General features: G+C 46.6%; 1 protein-coding gene across 1 annotated transcript in view; it reads right to left on the bottom strand.

Moving 5' to 3' along the window:
• CDH15 (cadherin 15) overlaps positions 1–17,668 on the bottom strand; it is a 129,596-nt gene extending 111,928 nt beyond the window's left edge. Inside the window, exon 1 of the mRNA XM_069217230.1 lies at positions 17,366–17,668. Coding sequence (XP_069073331.1) covers positions 17,366–17,422 — 57 coding nt within the window. The 5' untranslated portion in view covers positions 17,423–17,668. The remainder of the gene's footprint in view (positions 1–17,365) is intronic.
• Between the last annotated feature and the right edge of the window lie 758 nt (positions 17,669–18,426).

The raw sequence follows: 18,426 nt of genomic DNA, 5'->3' as shown, positions 1-18,426 counted from the left end.
ACCTCAGTACACCTCTTTACTTGCAGTGACCCCCAGTGCAGTGCTGCACGTAGTGTGGCCTCAGTACACTCCTTTCCTTGCAGTGGTCTCCAGGGCACTGCTGCGCATAGAATGACCTCAGTACACTCCTTTACCTGCAGTGATTTCCAATGCAGCACTGCATGTAGAGTGACCTCAGGATACTGCTTTCCTTGCAGAGATCTCCAGTGCAGCGCTGCACGTGCAGTGACCTCAGTACACCTCTTTACTTGCAGTGATCACTAGTACGGTGCTGCACGTAGAGTGACCTCAGTACACTGCTTTACTTGCAGTGACCTCCAGTGCAGTGCTGCACGTAGTGACCTCAGTATAATCCTTTACTTGCAGTGATCACTAGTAGGGTACTGCACGTAGAGTGACCTCAGTACACTGCTTTCCCTGCAGTGATCTCCAGTGCAGCGCTGCAAGTAGAGTGACCTCAGTACACTGTTTACTTGCAGAGATATCCGGTGCAGTATGTAGAATGACCTCAGTACACTGCTTTACTTGCAGTGGTCTCCAGGGCACTGCTGCGCATAGAATGACCTCAGTACACTCCTTTACCTGCAGTGATTTCCAATGCAGCACTGCATGTAGAGTGACCTCAGGATACTGCTTTCCTTGCAGAGATCTCCAGTGCAGCGCTGCACGTGCAGTGACCTCAGTACACCTCTTTACTTGCAGTGATCACTAGTACGGTGCTGCACGTAGAGTGACCTCAGTACACTGCTTTGACCTCCAGTGCAGTGCTGCACGTAGTGTGACCTCAGTATAATCCTTTACTTGCAGTGATCGCTAGTAGGGTGCTGCACGTAGAGTGACCTCAGTACACTGCTTTACTTGCAGTGACCTCCAGTGCAGTGCTGCACGTAGTGTGACCTCAGTATAATCCTTTACTTGCAGTGATCACTAATAGGGTACTGCACGTAGAGTGACCACAGTACACTGCTTTCCCTGCAGTGAACTCCAGTGCAGCGCTGCAAGTAGAGTGACCTCAGTACACTGTTTACTTGCAGAGATATCCGGTGCAGTATGTAGAATGACCTCAGTACACTGCTTTACTTGCAGTGGTCTCCAAGGCACTGCTGCACATAGAATGACCTCAGTACAATTCTTTACTTGCAGTGGTCTCCAGGGCACTGCTGCGCATAGAATGACCTCCGTACACTCCTTTACTTGCAGTGATCACTAACTAGTACGGTACTGCACGTAGAGTGACCTCAGTACACAGCTTTACCTGCAGTGATCTCCAGTGCAGCGCTGCACGTAGATTGACCTCAGTACACTGTTTAATTTCAGAGAAATTCGGTGCAGTGTGTAGAATGACCTCAGTACACTCCTTTACTTGCAGTGATCTCTAGTACGGTGCTGCACGTAGAGTGGCCTCAGTGCACTGCTTTACATACGGTGCGCTGCGCTCACAGTGTGCCGCGTCACAATAAACAGTATGTTAGACTCTCCAAATCCCAGCGGGAGTGCATTCCAAAACAGCCCGCCTCTTCCGCCAGGCCTGAGAGGGTGACAGACGGAAGCAACCTGGAGACGCGGTCACGCGACCGAGCCCGATGTCATCGCGAGGATTTGCAAAGGGGTAAACATTTCACAGCTTCAACGCGGTAAGTTATTGTGGGTCAAACGGCTTAATATTACATGATACGAGGATATGCTGAGGATCCCAGGCAAATCCTACTGCATTTAGACATTGGCAAAACAGTTCTCTCAAGGTGCTTTGTATATTCCCGCAGGGGGCAGGTGCGCAATGGCAATCATTTACAGCCCCCCACAGGCGAGGCACCTAGCGCCGACTAGGTTAGGCCTACAACACTCCAATCTCGGCAGTATGACGTGTGAGTGCACATGAACGCAGAAAGGCACATATAGGAACCTGAAATACAACCGCCAGGGAAATCTCACCAGGGCATCAGTGACCAAACTAGGCAACCACACACCCCACAGAATACTGAAAATCACAGGCAGCAACATATCCCGCAAAAGACTGGAAACCAGGGGGGCAGCTAGAAGGCCCAGGACCATGAGCAGGTCAGAGACCCTCCAGCCTGCCCTGTGCCCGGCGAATCCTTCTCCCATGTTGGGAATAACAAGCAAATGAAAGGTGGAAGGCACCCAGGGCACATGTTTGTGAAACATCTGCCACATTGTGGGGAGGTCACTGGTGAACGTGCCCTCACCCCCCAAAGGGCTGGGCCCTCACCGGGGTAGCACCAAGAATTGTTGGCAGGAAAAGTAGGCCTGGGCAAAATGTTGCTTACGTGGCGTAATCTTGCACAGTTTCTGTAATGATGTTACACTTGTTACATGAAATTCCCCCAAAAGTATACTATTACGCTATATCGTGTAATTCGTGGAAAAAATGTAGCGCAAGTGCCTGGGAACATCATGAACCATCAGACCTAGTGACTGCTGTTGGCAGCACTTGTGTTTTTTGCACAATATTCTTAGCGCGAAGTGCGTTCTCCTGTCCAAAAACGGAAGCAAGGCCTCATTTCACATTCAAATACAGCTCCACGGGACGGTTTTGCACTTTGCATACATTTTCCAAAGGTTTGCGTAATTACACAAAGGAAAATGGTGCACATATCCTACAACTCCAATGAACAGCTCGAGACGCCTGTCAGATCGGTGTACCCCAACATGGTGAAAAGGTCAGTGCTCGTTAGCTGGAGTATGGCGTGGCTACTGGTGCCACCGATGAGCCCACAGTCAGCTTCGGCATCAAATGATAAACTATTCACTGACTCATCCTTCGCTGTGGGACAAGACTCATTCAGCCCGACTGCCCGGTGAGTGAATTCGGATTAGAGAATTGAAGGAGTTACAAGAAGCCGCTCCTTCATGAATAGTGGCTATCGGCAGGTCACAGAGTTCCCCGGGCTGTACACTGATACCCCGTGCATGGGAAACTAGGACATCACGGGCTGGGATTACTCCGGAGTCCATTGCACATTCAGGGTGTTTAACTAGGTAGTCCAGCTTGTGCCACTAAAGAACCACCCATTGGTGCCGAAACCCCGTGGCAATCTGAACAGTCCCCCCACCAGGCCCCCGGGACCTCTCACATGGCATGTGCACAAAGAAACGGCGGCACCAGCAGGGTTCGCCCATCTGAGAGTAGAGGCCGCCAGGGCCACCGCAGATGTGAACAAGAGGAGGGGGCGTGAAAGCAGGGCGGTCACCTGGGCTAGGTGGGGTCTAACAAACTGTTCGAATCAGCTGGACGTCCATCTTCCAATGCCTAAATATCCCCAAGAGGCAGAATTATAGCCACTGCTACTGCTGCAGTGATATCCAGTGCACTATTGTACATAGTGGCCTCAGAACACTGATTTATATGCAGTGATCTCAGAGCACTATTGTAGAGAGTGACCTCAGAACACTGATTTACATGTAGTGATCTCAGTGCACTATTGTACATAGAGTGTAATCAGTACTCTGCTTTACATGCAGTGATCACAGTGTACTATTGTACAGAGTGACCTCAGAACGCCAATTTACATGCAGTGATCTCAGTGCACTCTTGTACATAGTGTCACCAGTACTCTGCTCCAGTGCACTATTGTACATAGCGTCATCAGCACTCTGCTTTACATGCAGTGATCTCAGTGCACTATTGTACAGAGTGACTTCAGAACACTGATTTACATGCAGTGATCTCAGTGCACTATTGTACAGAGTGCCCTCAGAACACTGATTTACATGCAGTGATCTCAGTGCACTATTTTACATAGAGTGTCATCAGTACTCTGCTTTACATGCAGTGATCTCCAGTGCATTATTGTACATAGAGTGTCATCAGTACTCTGCTTTACATGCAGTGATCTGCTTCACAGAATGACTACAGTACCGGCTTTGCTTGCAATAATCTCCAGTGCACTGCTGTGCATAGAGTATCATCAGTACACTGCTTTACATGCGTTGATCTTCAGTGCACTACTGTTCATAGAGGGTCAGTACACTGCTTTATATACATAGATCTACAGTGGCCTGCATAACAGAGTGACCACCGTCCCTGCTTTGCTTACAGTAATCTCCAGCGCACTACAGTGCAGCACTCGCGGTCAACAGAAGACCGCCAGTGCGACGGCCCCCTCACCGGCCGTATAATGTTTTTCCTGCTGGGCCGGTGGGCGGAAACAGTGTTTCCGGACGCTGGCCCAGCAGGGAACAGGGCCTTAACATTGACGGCGGCTCAAAATGGAGCCACCGCCAATGTTGGTGTGTGGCGGGTGCAGCAGCACCCGTCGCACAGATCAGACCTGCATGAAGGGGTACTGCATGGGGCCCCTCCACTGGCCGTGCCATGTGCAAGTGTAAACCGCCAGGAAAAGGCTGGCGGAATGGGTATCATTATCCGGAGGGCAGCGCTGCTTGCAGCGCTGTCCTGGCGAATAGGAAAACACCGCCACAGCCAGGCTTACCGCTGGTGGTGGTGGTGTTTTCCGCCGTAGGGTTTAGGCAGCATCATTATATGGGGGTCTGGACTGCCATGCCGGTGGCCGTAATTACCGCCACCACCGGCATGGCGGTCCAGACGGCCATGTTCATAATGACCCCCTTCATGTTTAAGTGATGTGTACACCTAGAATCACATGTATAATCTGTATGCCTGGATTTGGAGCACTATGTATAATGTTTCTTTCTACACCTCACATCCCCAATTGCTTGCTATCTCAGAAAGAATTCCCCCTTTATACTCCTAAAACTCTGCTTGAAAAATTGAACTCCATGTACGTCCGCTTGATTCCTCTCCTTTCTTCCTTCAGTTATCCTCTTCTTACCTTCCATCCTCTGCTTGCCTCCTATTTCTCAGTATACTCTCCCAGTCTCATGCCTGCCTTAATCCTTCTTATTGTAATTCTGAACTTGGCTGATACCTCGTTTCATAGATAACAACCTCTCCTCAGTAACGGTCTGTTCACCTTCCATCCTCTGCAAGCATCCTGTTAATGAATACAGCCTCCTCTCTGTCTCATCCTTGCCTTAATCCTTCTTATTGTAATTCTGAACTAGGCTGATACCTCATTTCATAGGGCTTGACCTCTCCTCTTTAAAACCGTACCCCTGTAATCTAACATTACCTAATCTCCACCAGCCTATTTCTCTCGCCAACAGTTCTCTGGAAACCATATAGCCCCCGCCAATACTCACACCTAACTGGAATTAATATAATCTTTAACAAAGTCACTGGAGTAAATGCCTGCAATTTTTCTTAAGGGGACATGAATAATTACAATAACCACTATACTAAACACTAATATTGGGTTTCAGAGTAACGTGCTACTCGCCGTAAAGTGCTTCAAAGCCTCATCAAGGGTAGTAGGCCCTAAATAAATGCTATTACAATTACATATAGAAGCAAGAATGTACTGCACAATGGTACCCCATTCCACTACCTATAGAAAATGTTGCTTTACACACACATACACACACTCTGCCCCCACCCGCCCCTCTCTCATTCCACTGGTTTATACAGAGTGACCACAAATCACTGCTTTCCAGGCCCAGTGACTCCATTACACTGCTTTCATGTACTGACCTCAAAACAATTCTTTATATATAGTGACCTTTTCTGCTATGCTTTTATACATGCATCCCAGTGCACTGCTTTACACTTAACACCTTCTGGTGAACAGATTTATACATCCTTATGATGCCTTGTTTACGTACAGTGCTCTCCTGTGCACAGCTATATATAATAGTGACTTCAGTACACGGTTCTATATATAATGACACCAGCACACTACTTTACATATAACACCCTCTGGTGAATAGATTTATAAATACTCACTCCTGTGCCTTGTTTACGTACAGTGCTCTCCTGTGCACAGCTATACATAATAGTGACTTCAGGACACGGTTCTATATATAATGACACCAGTGCACTGCTTTACATCTAACGCTCTCCGGTGACCAGATTTATAAATACCCACGATGCCTTGTTCCTGATTTATCAGTACTACCTCCTGTGCCTTGTTTATGTACAGTGCTCTCCAGTGCATGACTATACATAATAGTGACTTCAGTGCACTTTATTATATATATATATTGACACCATTATACTGCTTTACATTTGACACTCTCGGGTGAACAGATTTATAGATTCTCACTCATGTGCCTTGTTTATGTACAGTGCTCTTCTGTGCACATCTATACACAATAGTGACTTTAGTACACTTTTTTAAAATATATAATGACACCAGTGCACTGCTTTACATATAACACTCTCTGGTGAAGGGATTTATAGATAGCCTCCCTTGTGCCTTTTGTATATACAGTGCTCTCCTGTGCACGGCTATACATAACAGTGACTTCCACACATGGTTCTATATATAATGACACCAGTGCACTGCTTTACATCTAACGCTCTCCAGTGAATTAATTTATAAATACTCACAAAGTCTTAAGTACAGTGCTGTCCTGTGCACAGCTATACATAATAGTGACTTCAGTACACTTTTTTATGTATATATATATATATATATATACATTGACACCGGTGCACTGCTTTACATCTACCGCTCTCTGGTTAACAGATGTATAAATACTCACTCCTGTGCCTTGTTTACACGCAGTGCTCTCCTGTGCATGACTATACATAATAGGGACTTCAGTATACTTTTTTTATGTATATATTTATGCATTGACACCAGTGCACTGCTTACATCTAACACTCTCTGTTTAACAGATTTATAAATACTCACTCCTGTGCCTTGTTTACATACAGTACTCTCCTGTTCACAGCTATACACAGTAGTGACTTCAGTACACTTTTCAAAAATATATAATGACACCAGCACACTACTTTACATATAACACTCCCTGGTGAATAGATTTATAAATACTCACTCCCGTACCTTGTTTATGTACAGTGCTCTCCTGTGCACAGCTAAACATAATAGTGACTTCAGTACACGATTCTATATATATTGACACCAGTGCACTGCTTTACATCTAACGCTCTCCAGTGACCAGACTTATAAATACCCACGATGCCTTGTTCCTGATTTATCAGTACTCCCTCTTGTGCCTTGTTTATGTACTTTGGCCTCCAGTGCATGACTATACATAATAGTGACTTCAGTGCACTTTAAAAATATATATATAATGACACCAGCGCACTACTTTACATATAACAGTCTCCGGTGAATAGATTGATAAATACTCACTCCTGTACCATGTTTACGTACAGTGCTCTCCTGTGCACAGCTATACATAATAGTGACTTCAGTACACAGTTCTATATATAATAATGACACCAGAGCAGTGCTTTACATGTAACGCTCTCCGGTGACTGGATTTAAAAATACCCACGATGCCTTGTTCCTGAATTATCAGTACTCACTCCTGTGCTTGTTTATGTACAGTGCTCTCCAGTGCATGACTATACATAATAGTGACTTCAGTGCACTGTATTATATATATATTGACACCAGTGCACAGCTTTACATATAACACTCTCAGGTGAACAGATTTATAGATACTCACTCATGTGCCTTGTTTACATACAGTGCTCTCCTGTGCACAGCTATACATAATAATGATAGATAATGACACCAGTGCAGTGCTTTACATGTAACGCTCTCTGGTGACTGGATTTATAAATACCCGCAATGCCTTGTTCCTGGTTTATTAATGCTCACTCCTGTGTCTTGTTTATGTACAGTGCTCTCCAGTGCATGACTATACATATTAGGGACTTCAGTGCACTTTTTATATATATACTGACACCAATGCACTGCTTTACATATAATGCTCTCCAGTAAACAGATTTATAAATACTGACTCCCGTGTCTTGATTACATACAGTGCTCTCTTGTGCACGTCTATACATAATAGTGACTTTAGTACACTTTTTAAAGAATATATAATGACACCAGCGCACTGCTTTACATATAACACTCTCTGGTGAAGGGATTTATAGATAGCCTCCCTTGTGCCTTTTGTATATACAGTGCTCTCCTGTGCACGGCTATACATAACAGTGACTTCCACACATGGTTCTATATATAATGACACCAGTGCACTGCTTTACATCTAACGCTCTCCAGTGAATTAATGGATAAACACTCACAAAGTCGTGTTTAAGTACAGAGCTCTCCTGTGCATAGCTATACATAATGGTGACTTTAGTGCACATATGCATTGACACCAGTGCACTGCTTAACATCTACCACTCTCTGGTGAACAGATTTATAAATACTCACTCCTGTGCCTTGTTTACATACAGTGCTCTCCTGTGCATGACTATACATAATAGGGATTTCAGTGAACTTTATTACATATATATTGACACCAATGCACTGCTTTACATCTAACGCTCTCTGTTTAACAGATTTATAAATACTCACGCCTGTGCCTTGTTTACATACAGTACTCTCCTGTTCACAGCTATACACAGCAGTGACTTGAGTACACTTTAAAAAAATATATAATGACACCAGCACACTACTTTACATATAACACTCTCCGGTGAACAGATTTATAAATACTCACTCCTGTACCTTGTTTACGTACAGTGCTCTCCTGTGCACAGCTATACATAATAGTAACTTCAGTACACGGTTCTATATATATTGACACCAGTGCACTGTTTTACATATAAAGCTCTCTGGTGACTGGATTTATAAATACCCGCGATGCCTTGTTCCTGATTTATCAATGCTCACTCCTGTGCTTGTTTATGTACAGTGCTCTCCAGTGCATGACTATACATATTAGTGACTTCAGTGCACTTTTTATATACATACTGACACCAATGCACTGCTTCACATATAACGCTCTCTGGTAAACAGATTTATAAATACTATCCCATGTGTCTTATTTACATACAGTGTTCTCCTGTGCACAGCTATACATAATAGTGACTTTAGTACACTTTTTAAAACTATATAATGACACCAGCGCACTGCTTTACATATAAAACTCTCCGGTCAACAGATTTATAAATACTCACTCCTGTGCCTTGTTAACGTACAGTGCTCTCCTGTGCACAGCTATACATAATAATAATAGTGACTTCAGTACACGGTTCTATATATAATGACACCAGTGCACTGCTTCACATATAACGCTCTCCGGTGACCGGATTTATAAATACCTGCGATGCCTTGTTCCTGATTTATCAGTACTCACTCCTGTGCTTGTTTATATACAGTGCTCTCCAGTGCATGACTATACATAATAGCGACTTTAGTGCAATTTATTATATATATATTGACACCAATGCACTACTTTACATATAACACGCTCAGGTGAAAAGATTTATAAATACTCACTCCTGTGCCTTGTTTATGTAAGGTGCTCTTCGTTTCACATCTGTATAGAATAGTGATTTCAGTGCACTTTTTATATATATGTCTTGACACCAGTACATTGTTTACATATACCGCTCTCCGGTGAACAGATTTATAAATACCCAGAATGCCGTGTTCATGACTTATAAATACTCACTCCAGTGCCTTGTTTATGTAGAGTGCTCTCCAGTGCACATCTATATAGAATAATGATTTCAGTACACTTTTTGATATATAAGGACACCAGTGCACTGCTTTACATTTAACACTCTCCGGTGAACAGATTTCTAAATACCCACAATGCCTTGATCCTGATTTATAAGTACTTACTTCTGTGACTTATTTATGTACAGTGAACGTGTATACATAATAGTGACTTCAGTACACTTTAAAAAAAATATATGACCGGATGTGTGATCCTGTGTGAAGCAGCAACATAGGTTGACTATATGTAAATCAGTTCGCCGGGATCACTGTATATAACTAGTGCACAGGGGTGACTTTGTGTAAGGCGGTTCTCTGGCATGACTGCATAAAAAGTGCACTGTGTGACCACATGTAGAGTAAAGCAGTGAACTGAGATCGCCCTGTGCAAAGCAATGTACTTATGTCATTATGTACAAACCGTGTATTAAAGCAGCCCTTATGTTTAGCCGCGCACTGGATATAATAACAAGGCACTGCAAGGATTTGTAAATCTGGTCACCGGATAAACTTTGTTCATTATGTTTTGACTATATGCGTTGCTGGTTTGGAGAGACCAGGCAGAGGCTTCCAGTCAGCCTGGGAGCACGCTGGCTGGGTGTTCCCAGCCAATCCGAACGCTGCTCTGACCAGCGTCAGCATTGGCCAGAGAGCAGACTGGGAGCCTGCCCCTGCAACAAGGGAGGAGAACAGAGTGGATGGAGCGGTGAGGGAAAAGGGTACTTTTTTTGGTCCCCCCACCCTTCCCGTCACACGCCACATCACCCCACCCCTTTTCCATCCCACGAGCCGGGCCTGACTGCTCTACATATACCGACCATGCCACACTTACATACAGCCCACTGCACTGCTTTGCACGTAGTGAACACAAAAGTATTATTTCACTAACACGTATTTCCTCTTTTTTTTTTTTTTTTTTTAAACAAGCTTTATTGGATTTTACAGAGTTCTCTCTTATTGCATTTCACAATACATTTGTTGCACACTGCACTGTTTGCTTTCAGTGAAGCGCAGCCATATTTCTCATCATCTTACGTGCCATTACAGATTTTATTGTGTTCACACTGCATAGTACGGTTAACACTACGGCATTTAGGTAGAAAGTAATAGGCAAGAGAGTTAACACCGTGACACTCATTTCCCCTTCTTTATACACAAACTATGAAAGCGCTGCTTTAGGCACAGTCACAATACTGCTCTGATTTACCTACTGTTAACAAGGGCATTCATTCATACGTATTGGCATGTGTATACTTATAGGATAACTAGGTGGGGGTCGTACACACAAGTGCATGCACATACATACGCCAGACTTGCTAATTTTCACCATGTGATCGTGAGGGGCGAAAGGGCGGGCTTTGGAGCGGGGGGTGGGGGGTGGTCATGGTGAGTGGGGCACAGCAACAACAAAATCAACAGGAGCCGTCTCCCAATGAATTGTATTGTAGCTGGATTTATATAGCAGTTACTGCCCCGGGAGACCAGCCGCTCCGGAACCCTAAGTTAGTGTTTTTTCCAGGGATTGTTGTTAGTTATTTAGATGAGTCTTGTGTTCTTAAGGAAAGTGTTCCATGCGTTTACTCCAATTTCTATGTGGTAGATTAATACAAGTATGGTATGATCTTTAGTGGGAGGGGGTACGTGAACGCATGCAAGTGGTTGGAAGAATTATTAGATAAACTACAGGAGATTAGGTGTAGTTATGTTATAGCTTTTAAAGCAGAGTTTGTGATCTTTGAGATGAGGTGTGGGTAAATCGCAGAAGTACCAAATGAGGGTTTAAGGTGAGCATGCATGTAAATTACAGCAGGTTGTGCTAAGAGGCACGCAGAGGATGGGAAGTAAGTGAAGGGTCATTGAAAGAAAAGGTTGGTTGTGTCAAGGCACGAGGTAGGGTCTGGATACCTTCCCAGGCAGTGGTCATGCATCGCCTACATCCCTGAGGCTGGAGACTCAATGAAGTGAGAAGGATGCTGACCGGCTACCTTTAGCAATCCCATGCCCCTTGTTAGGGGGCCGGTGCTGATCAGGTCTTCCTCGGCTCTCTTGTTTGGCAGGTGTCATGGGCAGCATCACATTGGAGCCCCGGTGTGCACAGCATTTACAGGTCAACAGGAAACCTATTCTGTGCAAGGGTTCCCAGCCCACCATGTGATAGTGTCTCTTCACCGGGTTGCTGTGTGAGAAGTGGTACATCTGGGTGTCACATGGTGCCCCGTGTGAGCTGGCAGACCTGTACACACATTCCCGCCCCTATAATGGGGTTTTCAACACACATCCCTCAAAACCCCCGACCCCTCCTATACTGCTCCTAAACACTACAGCATTCTCCTTCTAGGCGCTCAGTAGGGTACACTTCACCCACACTCTTCACTCACTGACTTTCTAAGTTGTGAACTATGCAGTGCTTGACTTGTAAAAACAAACAAGTACTGGATTTTAAAAGTCTTGACACATCATCAAAAGTGGTGTTGCAATTCAATTCAGTGTGGAAAACAATTTGTTATTGATTTTGAATCCTGAATACAGTCAAAACATGTTAGCGACTCTGAATCAGGTGATGGGTTTTCTCAAGGCTTTACTAGGCAAATTACAGCCTCAAGAAATACAATTTTTTGCAAGGTGCACACTGCACAAGACTAATTCTGAAAGTGAAGAGAGCATAGTCGCTTCGGTCAACATCACTTATCAGGTTTCCAGTCACTGAATCAAACCAAGTGTCGAGTGCAGGTAAGATCTGAGTTCAATAAAGACTTGTTTTCCAAATTTAGCCGAATTACAATATCTTCTGTGCCTGGAAAAGAAGCGTATGTGGCATCAGGTTGAGTTCTAGTAAAGGCCTTAATTCCACCTGAAAGCCACTTCCAGGGTGTGTATGGGAACAGGAAATGGAAGAACATGACATGAGAGAATGGAAAGATGTAAGAAAGAGGAAGTTTATTCTGATGGGGAATCATCTTGCCTGGAACCAGTGACAGGGCTTAAAAGCAGGTCAACACCCAGAAGTAAGCACTATATAATCTCTGGGGATGCCTGCCCTCTCCTAACCCTGTCCTGCCGCATCACAACTCCAGACAGGCCTTAACACAAGCAGCAGAAGTTACCTTGCCAGGGGTACCCATGAGCCTGACACAGGTGGCAGCGGGTGTGCTGGGTGGGCTTCAGGTAATGCCCACCTGAGGAAAGTGGGACTGACCAGTATGGAAGGTGGCGGCTACAACTGTGTAGGCTACACGGTGTACTAGCAAAGAAGGAAATCACCAGGAGGGAGGGCAGACAGTGCTGCTGGATAGCATCCTTCCCTGGCATCACCCACTGGCATGACCTGACCAGGATCCCTTGGCCTTCCTTACTAATTTATTTGCAGTTTTACATAGCTCAAACTGGGCCAGGCAGGCGTCAGACAGCGTTACATACAAACAGTACCACATTGGTACTATAGATTCTAATATAAAAATGCACGCATAAAAAGTACAAACATCTTGTGGGAAAATTAGTTTGCCTTCTGTTCATAAAGGCAGTTGACATTATTCTGAACCTAAAACACATATCAACTGCACTATTTGGAACATTACTAATAATAGTCCAATTAATTAAAGCTTTTATGAGTATGGGACGTAGTACTACAGAAGTAATCTTTTAGGTACTCTTACATACCTTTGTAAATCTGCCCCGAGATGTCTAACTCCATTTTAATAAAAGTGCAAAGAGGACACAGTCTCTAAGTTTGCAGTAACTGTACATGAATACTCCAATATTATTCCCATTTTAGATGCTTTGGAGACTATTCACAAATGCATTTACGAGTATGTAAAGGAGTACTACATGAGTACTACTTTACATATTCCACAATGCCTTTGAGTCTAGTTCCTAGAGAACTTGTTCTGGAGAAGGTGCTGAGGAGCTGCAAGTTACCGGGACTAAAGATGGAGCTGTGTCGTTCCAGTTCTCAGTTCTTTTTTGAAGGTACAGTAGGAAGAGGTGGTCCATGGTGAGTCTGAGAGGGAGTGCCAGATCACAGGTGCCCTTCAGAAGGACTGGGCCCGCGTCTGCATGGTTTTGAAGGCTGACATCTTCAGAAGAGATTACTCTGGACTACACAGGGACTGGCTATTTTCAGAGAGAGTTTGATACTGCGGTGGGTAAATGGGTGAGGCTGGACGTATGTCTTCTCGGGTTAAACATGCCTTTTTCAAAATGCTTCTTGCTTCAAAGGGCAATCACACAAGGATGTCATGGAGTTCTTAGTTTCTACAGGTGGCTGCAGGTGGTGATCACCGGCACTATCAGTGCCTAATTAGGAAAAGAATGAGTGCCGGTGCCCAAAGCTCTGCTCTGGCGGTGCTATTGGAAATCGGTGCACTGAATACCAAAGGCTGTGTAGCGCTGAGATTAGCTCAGGCCTCTTTAATCCACCACCAGACACTGCTGCCCCATTATCTCACTCTTGCCGCGCCCTGCTTTCTTCCATTGGCTCAGTTTTTCCAGCTTTCTTCGCCTCCTTCTTTCCCATTTGTTGGGTTTTCTCTCTCTTGCTAGCGGTCAATATCTGATGAGGAAAAATAAGTGCCGGTCCCCAAAAATAAGTGCCAGTGACACACAGTGAAGTAAAAAGACAGGGATGTAGTGTGATGGTAAAAAGGGGCACGGGTGGAGGCAAAACTAGGCAGCCTTGGTGGTTGCAACCCCAGCATTCAGCATTGCGGGGCAGGCTCCCCAAAATACTTTGGGCCACTCCACTCATTGTTTTTCAAAGCATCGACTGGGGCGAATTGGTCAAATGTTTCACTCGCTAGCACTAGTCCTGCTGCAACATGGAGGGCTGAATTTAGGGGTGCAGTATGAACTTTAGGAGTACCCGGTAGGAGAGAATAAACAGAGCAAAGTCTAAAGAGCACCACAGATCCCCTGTTGTGTTTGTGCCACCTCTCCCTCCTAGCATGGCACCGATCCCGGGATCATGCCACATTCCTCTTCACCCACCACTTGGATCAACTGCTCTGAGCTGGCCTTGCTGCTAGGATGGTGCAACATAAACCTCCAGGACAACACAATGCAACAGTACATCAGTCTGTCTTCCAGCAGGGCCCACTCTTCCTTGTGATGAAGTTACACCACTATCATCACTATTGTCAATGACTGATGACTGCACCAAAACAACCCGGTGTAAGTAACATTTATGCCAAGGATTCACTGTGCTTTTTCGCCTGATTTTCACTCAGGTGGGGAGAATGAAGAGTAACACGTGCAAATGTTTTTGTGCTAATTTTCCGCATGTAATGAGACAATTTTAGATCTGGTGTGACAGCCCAGCTGTCTGTAGGGCCTTTTGTTACTAACTTTTTTAAATATTGCCAAGAGAATTGACATGCCCGACATACTTGACTTCACCTGACACACCCGATCACACACCTACCTGATTCAGCGAGTGACGTACTATCTTTGGTTTCTTCCACCCCCCCCCCCCCCACACCACCTTTTACTGCTACCTTGGATCTTGTGCCTTAATCCCGCAGGTACTCGATGCACCCTCATACCTTTCCCACAGGCATCCTTACCCCAGATATCCTTCCTTCTCGTCTCCTTGGTTGCCCTACCGAGTTGTTGTTCTTTTGTTGTTCCTCATCAGGCAGTTGTTGTAGGTGGGATGGTTATTGTACTTTGCTACTTACATTGATAAAAAGATTTAAACCATAAAATATTGCCAGGGGCAGTATAGCTCTCTCACCTCATGCTCTTAGCAGGTAGGTGTATCACTCCGCCATTTAGTAAGTGATTCACTGGAATGCGTGAGGGACTATTTAATACCTGAAAAGTACAGTCACCATCATCACGCTGTCACATTCAGTTCTAGATCTCCTCAATGAATTAATCATGTTTGCTGCTTTTTTCCACTATTGGCAAATCCAGCCGGTCAGGCTTTTATATGCTAAATATGCTAAATAGCGTCAATGTATGAAAGCAGCATTTGGGCCTCTGTTTGCATTCGTTCGCGCATAAAGTCAGACATGTTCACTTAGCCAATGGTTGTTCACTTTTCCCACTGGTGGGAAGTGCTTGGGTACACACGGTGCACAGTTCCTGCTCAGCTCTTAAACAGTTTTACTGCTGTGGTGGTGAAGTAGGGACACTACTTCATCCGGTGGGGCACCTGACTCCATCCAAATAGTAGCTCTTCACACTGCCTGTCTAAGGCACCCGACCTGTGGCACAGACCTCCAAGCGCCTCACACTGTCTATGGGCCCCGGGCTCCTCACAGTGTATGTTTATGGGCCCCAGGCTCCTCCCAGTGTATGTCTGTGGGCCCGGGTTCCTCACATTGTATGTCCGTGTGCCCCCAGGGTCCTCACAGTGTATATTTATGGTCCCCCAGGCTCCTCACAGTGTACATCTATGGGCCCCTGGCTCCACGCGGTGTACGTCTGTGGTCCCCCAGTTTCCTCGTGGTGTATGTCTGTGGGCCGGGCTCCTCACGGTGTATGTCTATGGGCCCTGGGCTCCTCACAGTATATGTCTCTGGGTCCCAGGCTCCTCACAGGGTATGTCTATGACTCCCGGGCTCCTCACATGTCTATGGAACTCCCAGACTCCTCACAGTGTATGTCTGTGGGCCCCCAGGGTCCTCACAGTGTACATCTATGGGCCCCTGGCTCCACGCAGTGTACATCTGTGGGCCCGCAGGCTCCTCGCGGTGTATGTCTGTGGGGCCCTGGCTCCTCACGGTGTATGTCTACGGGCCCCGGGCTCCTCACGGTGTGTGTCTATGGGGCCCAGGCTCCTCGCGGTGTGTGTCTATGGACCCTCAGCCTCCTCATGGTGTATATTTATGGGCCCCCAGGCTCCTCGCAGTGTATGTCTATGGGCCCCTGGCTCCTCGCGGTGTATGTCTGTGGGCCCCCAGGCTGCTCGCGGTGTATGTTTATGGGTCCCTGGCTCCTCACGGTGTGTGTCTATGGGGCCCAGGCTCCTCGCGGTGTGTGTCTATGGACCCTCAGCCTCCCCATGGTGTATATTTATAGGCCCCCAGGCTCCTCGCAGTGTATGTCTATGGGCCCCTGGCTCCTCGCAGTGTATGTCTGTGGGCCCCCAGGCTCCTCGCAGTGTATGTCTGTGGGCCCGGGCTACTCACAGTGAGGTCCAGCTCCTCACGGCGCCAATCTTTAGGTCCTAGCTCCTTGCACGGTATCTGTGGGTTCCAAGCAGTTTACAGTGGCCACGGGTTTAATCCCTCACACTGTAGCTCCTCACGCTCTCTTATGCCACATGCTGGTCCCATTCTGTGTCTATAGACGCTAAGCTTCCCTCACAAGCTGTCTAGGCGCCTGTAGTGTTGACAACAAGCGCCCAAGTTCCTTGAACTCTCTGTCCCGAGCGCCTTTCATGCCTCCTCTCTACTCCTACCCGTTTTCCGTCTCCTCTGCTTCATCGCCACAGCCCCCCTTTCCAGCTGCCTCAAACACTCATCAACGTGCACCGCGCCCTCCGCGCAAACACCTGCTCCAAACGCAGGACCCCGTCAACTTCTTAAGTATTTTGGGGGCCAGAAATATTTTTGAGAACCCCGTTTGGAACCACTTCGAATGTTACTACCCATTTTCTGTCGATTCAAGCCCGGTGTTGCCTGTGAATATTGCATGATTTGCTTAAGGGTGAGATATGGAAACACATAGAGGTGAACTAAAGAAAGAGTTCACTTTGCCAGGGAGGGCCCTTGGGAGGTGGGCACCCTGGGTAACTGCCCACCTTTCCCATGTCCTACAAAGTATCTGGGCCGGATCTCTCATCTGAGTCCAGGGTGAGCTCACTCTATCTTTTTGAAAGAAAGGCTTACCTGACTGCAGAGTTGTAGCGCCGAGATGCAGCAGACGAGGAGCGCTCCGGGGCCCATGGCTCGGGTAAGGTTACACCTTGAAAAGCGGGAAACGCAGCAGCACGCGACCTCTGGGAGGGTGAGGGGGGCCTGGCCGTGTTAGGGTGTACCTTCGTCGGTGTGCGGTGCCCAGGGCAGTGAATGGGCTCTTCCAAAGATCTGGGAACGTCTCTGAGCCCCGCCAGGGCACCTTCTGACCAGCCCTGGAACTAAAATAAAAGTTTGGCAGATTGAGTGACAGCGCCACATGTGCCGGGGGAGGCCTGAAGTGCTGAAATGCTTGCCTGGGATTGGGGGGGTGGGGGTACTGGCACATGGGGAGGCGGATGACAACAGCTGTCCCGCTGCACAGGACTTAGTCCAGTGAAGGTCAAATATCACCACTGCCCCTCCAGTGGGGAAGGGGTTGGACTGTGGAACAGTGGGGGTTAAGGGGATGGATGGCAAGGCAACACATAATGGCGTTAACCCCTTCCGCGCCACAGCTGTCGCGGCATCCTTGTCCACAAGGGACCTGTAAAGCCCAGCTTGGTTTTCAATTACCCCGCGTTAAGCTCGAGCAGGCTAGGCTTAGGCATGCGGGCCTCTGGCAGGGGCTGCTCTTCGGTGGAAATCGTGAGTTTTTTTGCAGGCCTGTCCCGCTAGAAGACTTTTGGGCTTGGAATCACATGGCCACTCAGACATATACAAGGTATAGACTCTTAAAGGCCGATAGGGATGCAGACAATTTAGTCATAAAGGTCACATGCGAGGCGGATGCTACTGAAAGCCTGGCAGGGTTAGGGAGACCGTCGCGTGTTATGCCCGGAGGCCAGTAGGGCTGGGACTGAGCCAGTCACGTGGGTCTTAGAGTGGCTTTTAGGACGAGGACAGAGTCAGTCACAAGTCACGCCGGGGTCTATGGACGGCTTTCATGAGAGGGATAGGGTTATATAAATCACAGCACAGGTTTGGGCCTGTAAAAGGCCTGCAGGGCTAGAGAAGAGGCAGTTACTACTCAGGACCAGGTCTGCGATCGGCCT

Source organism: Pleurodeles waltl, chromosome 12 (assembly GCF_031143425.1).
Source record: "Pleurodeles waltl isolate 20211129_DDA chromosome 12, aPleWal1.hap1.20221129, whole genome shotgun sequence".
Taxonomy (NCBI): Eukaryota; Metazoa; Chordata; class Amphibia; order Caudata; family Salamandridae; genus Pleurodeles; species Pleurodeles waltl.
The sequence above is the reverse complement of the archived record's forward strand: the minus strand, read 5'-3'. Positions and strand labels throughout refer to the sequence as shown.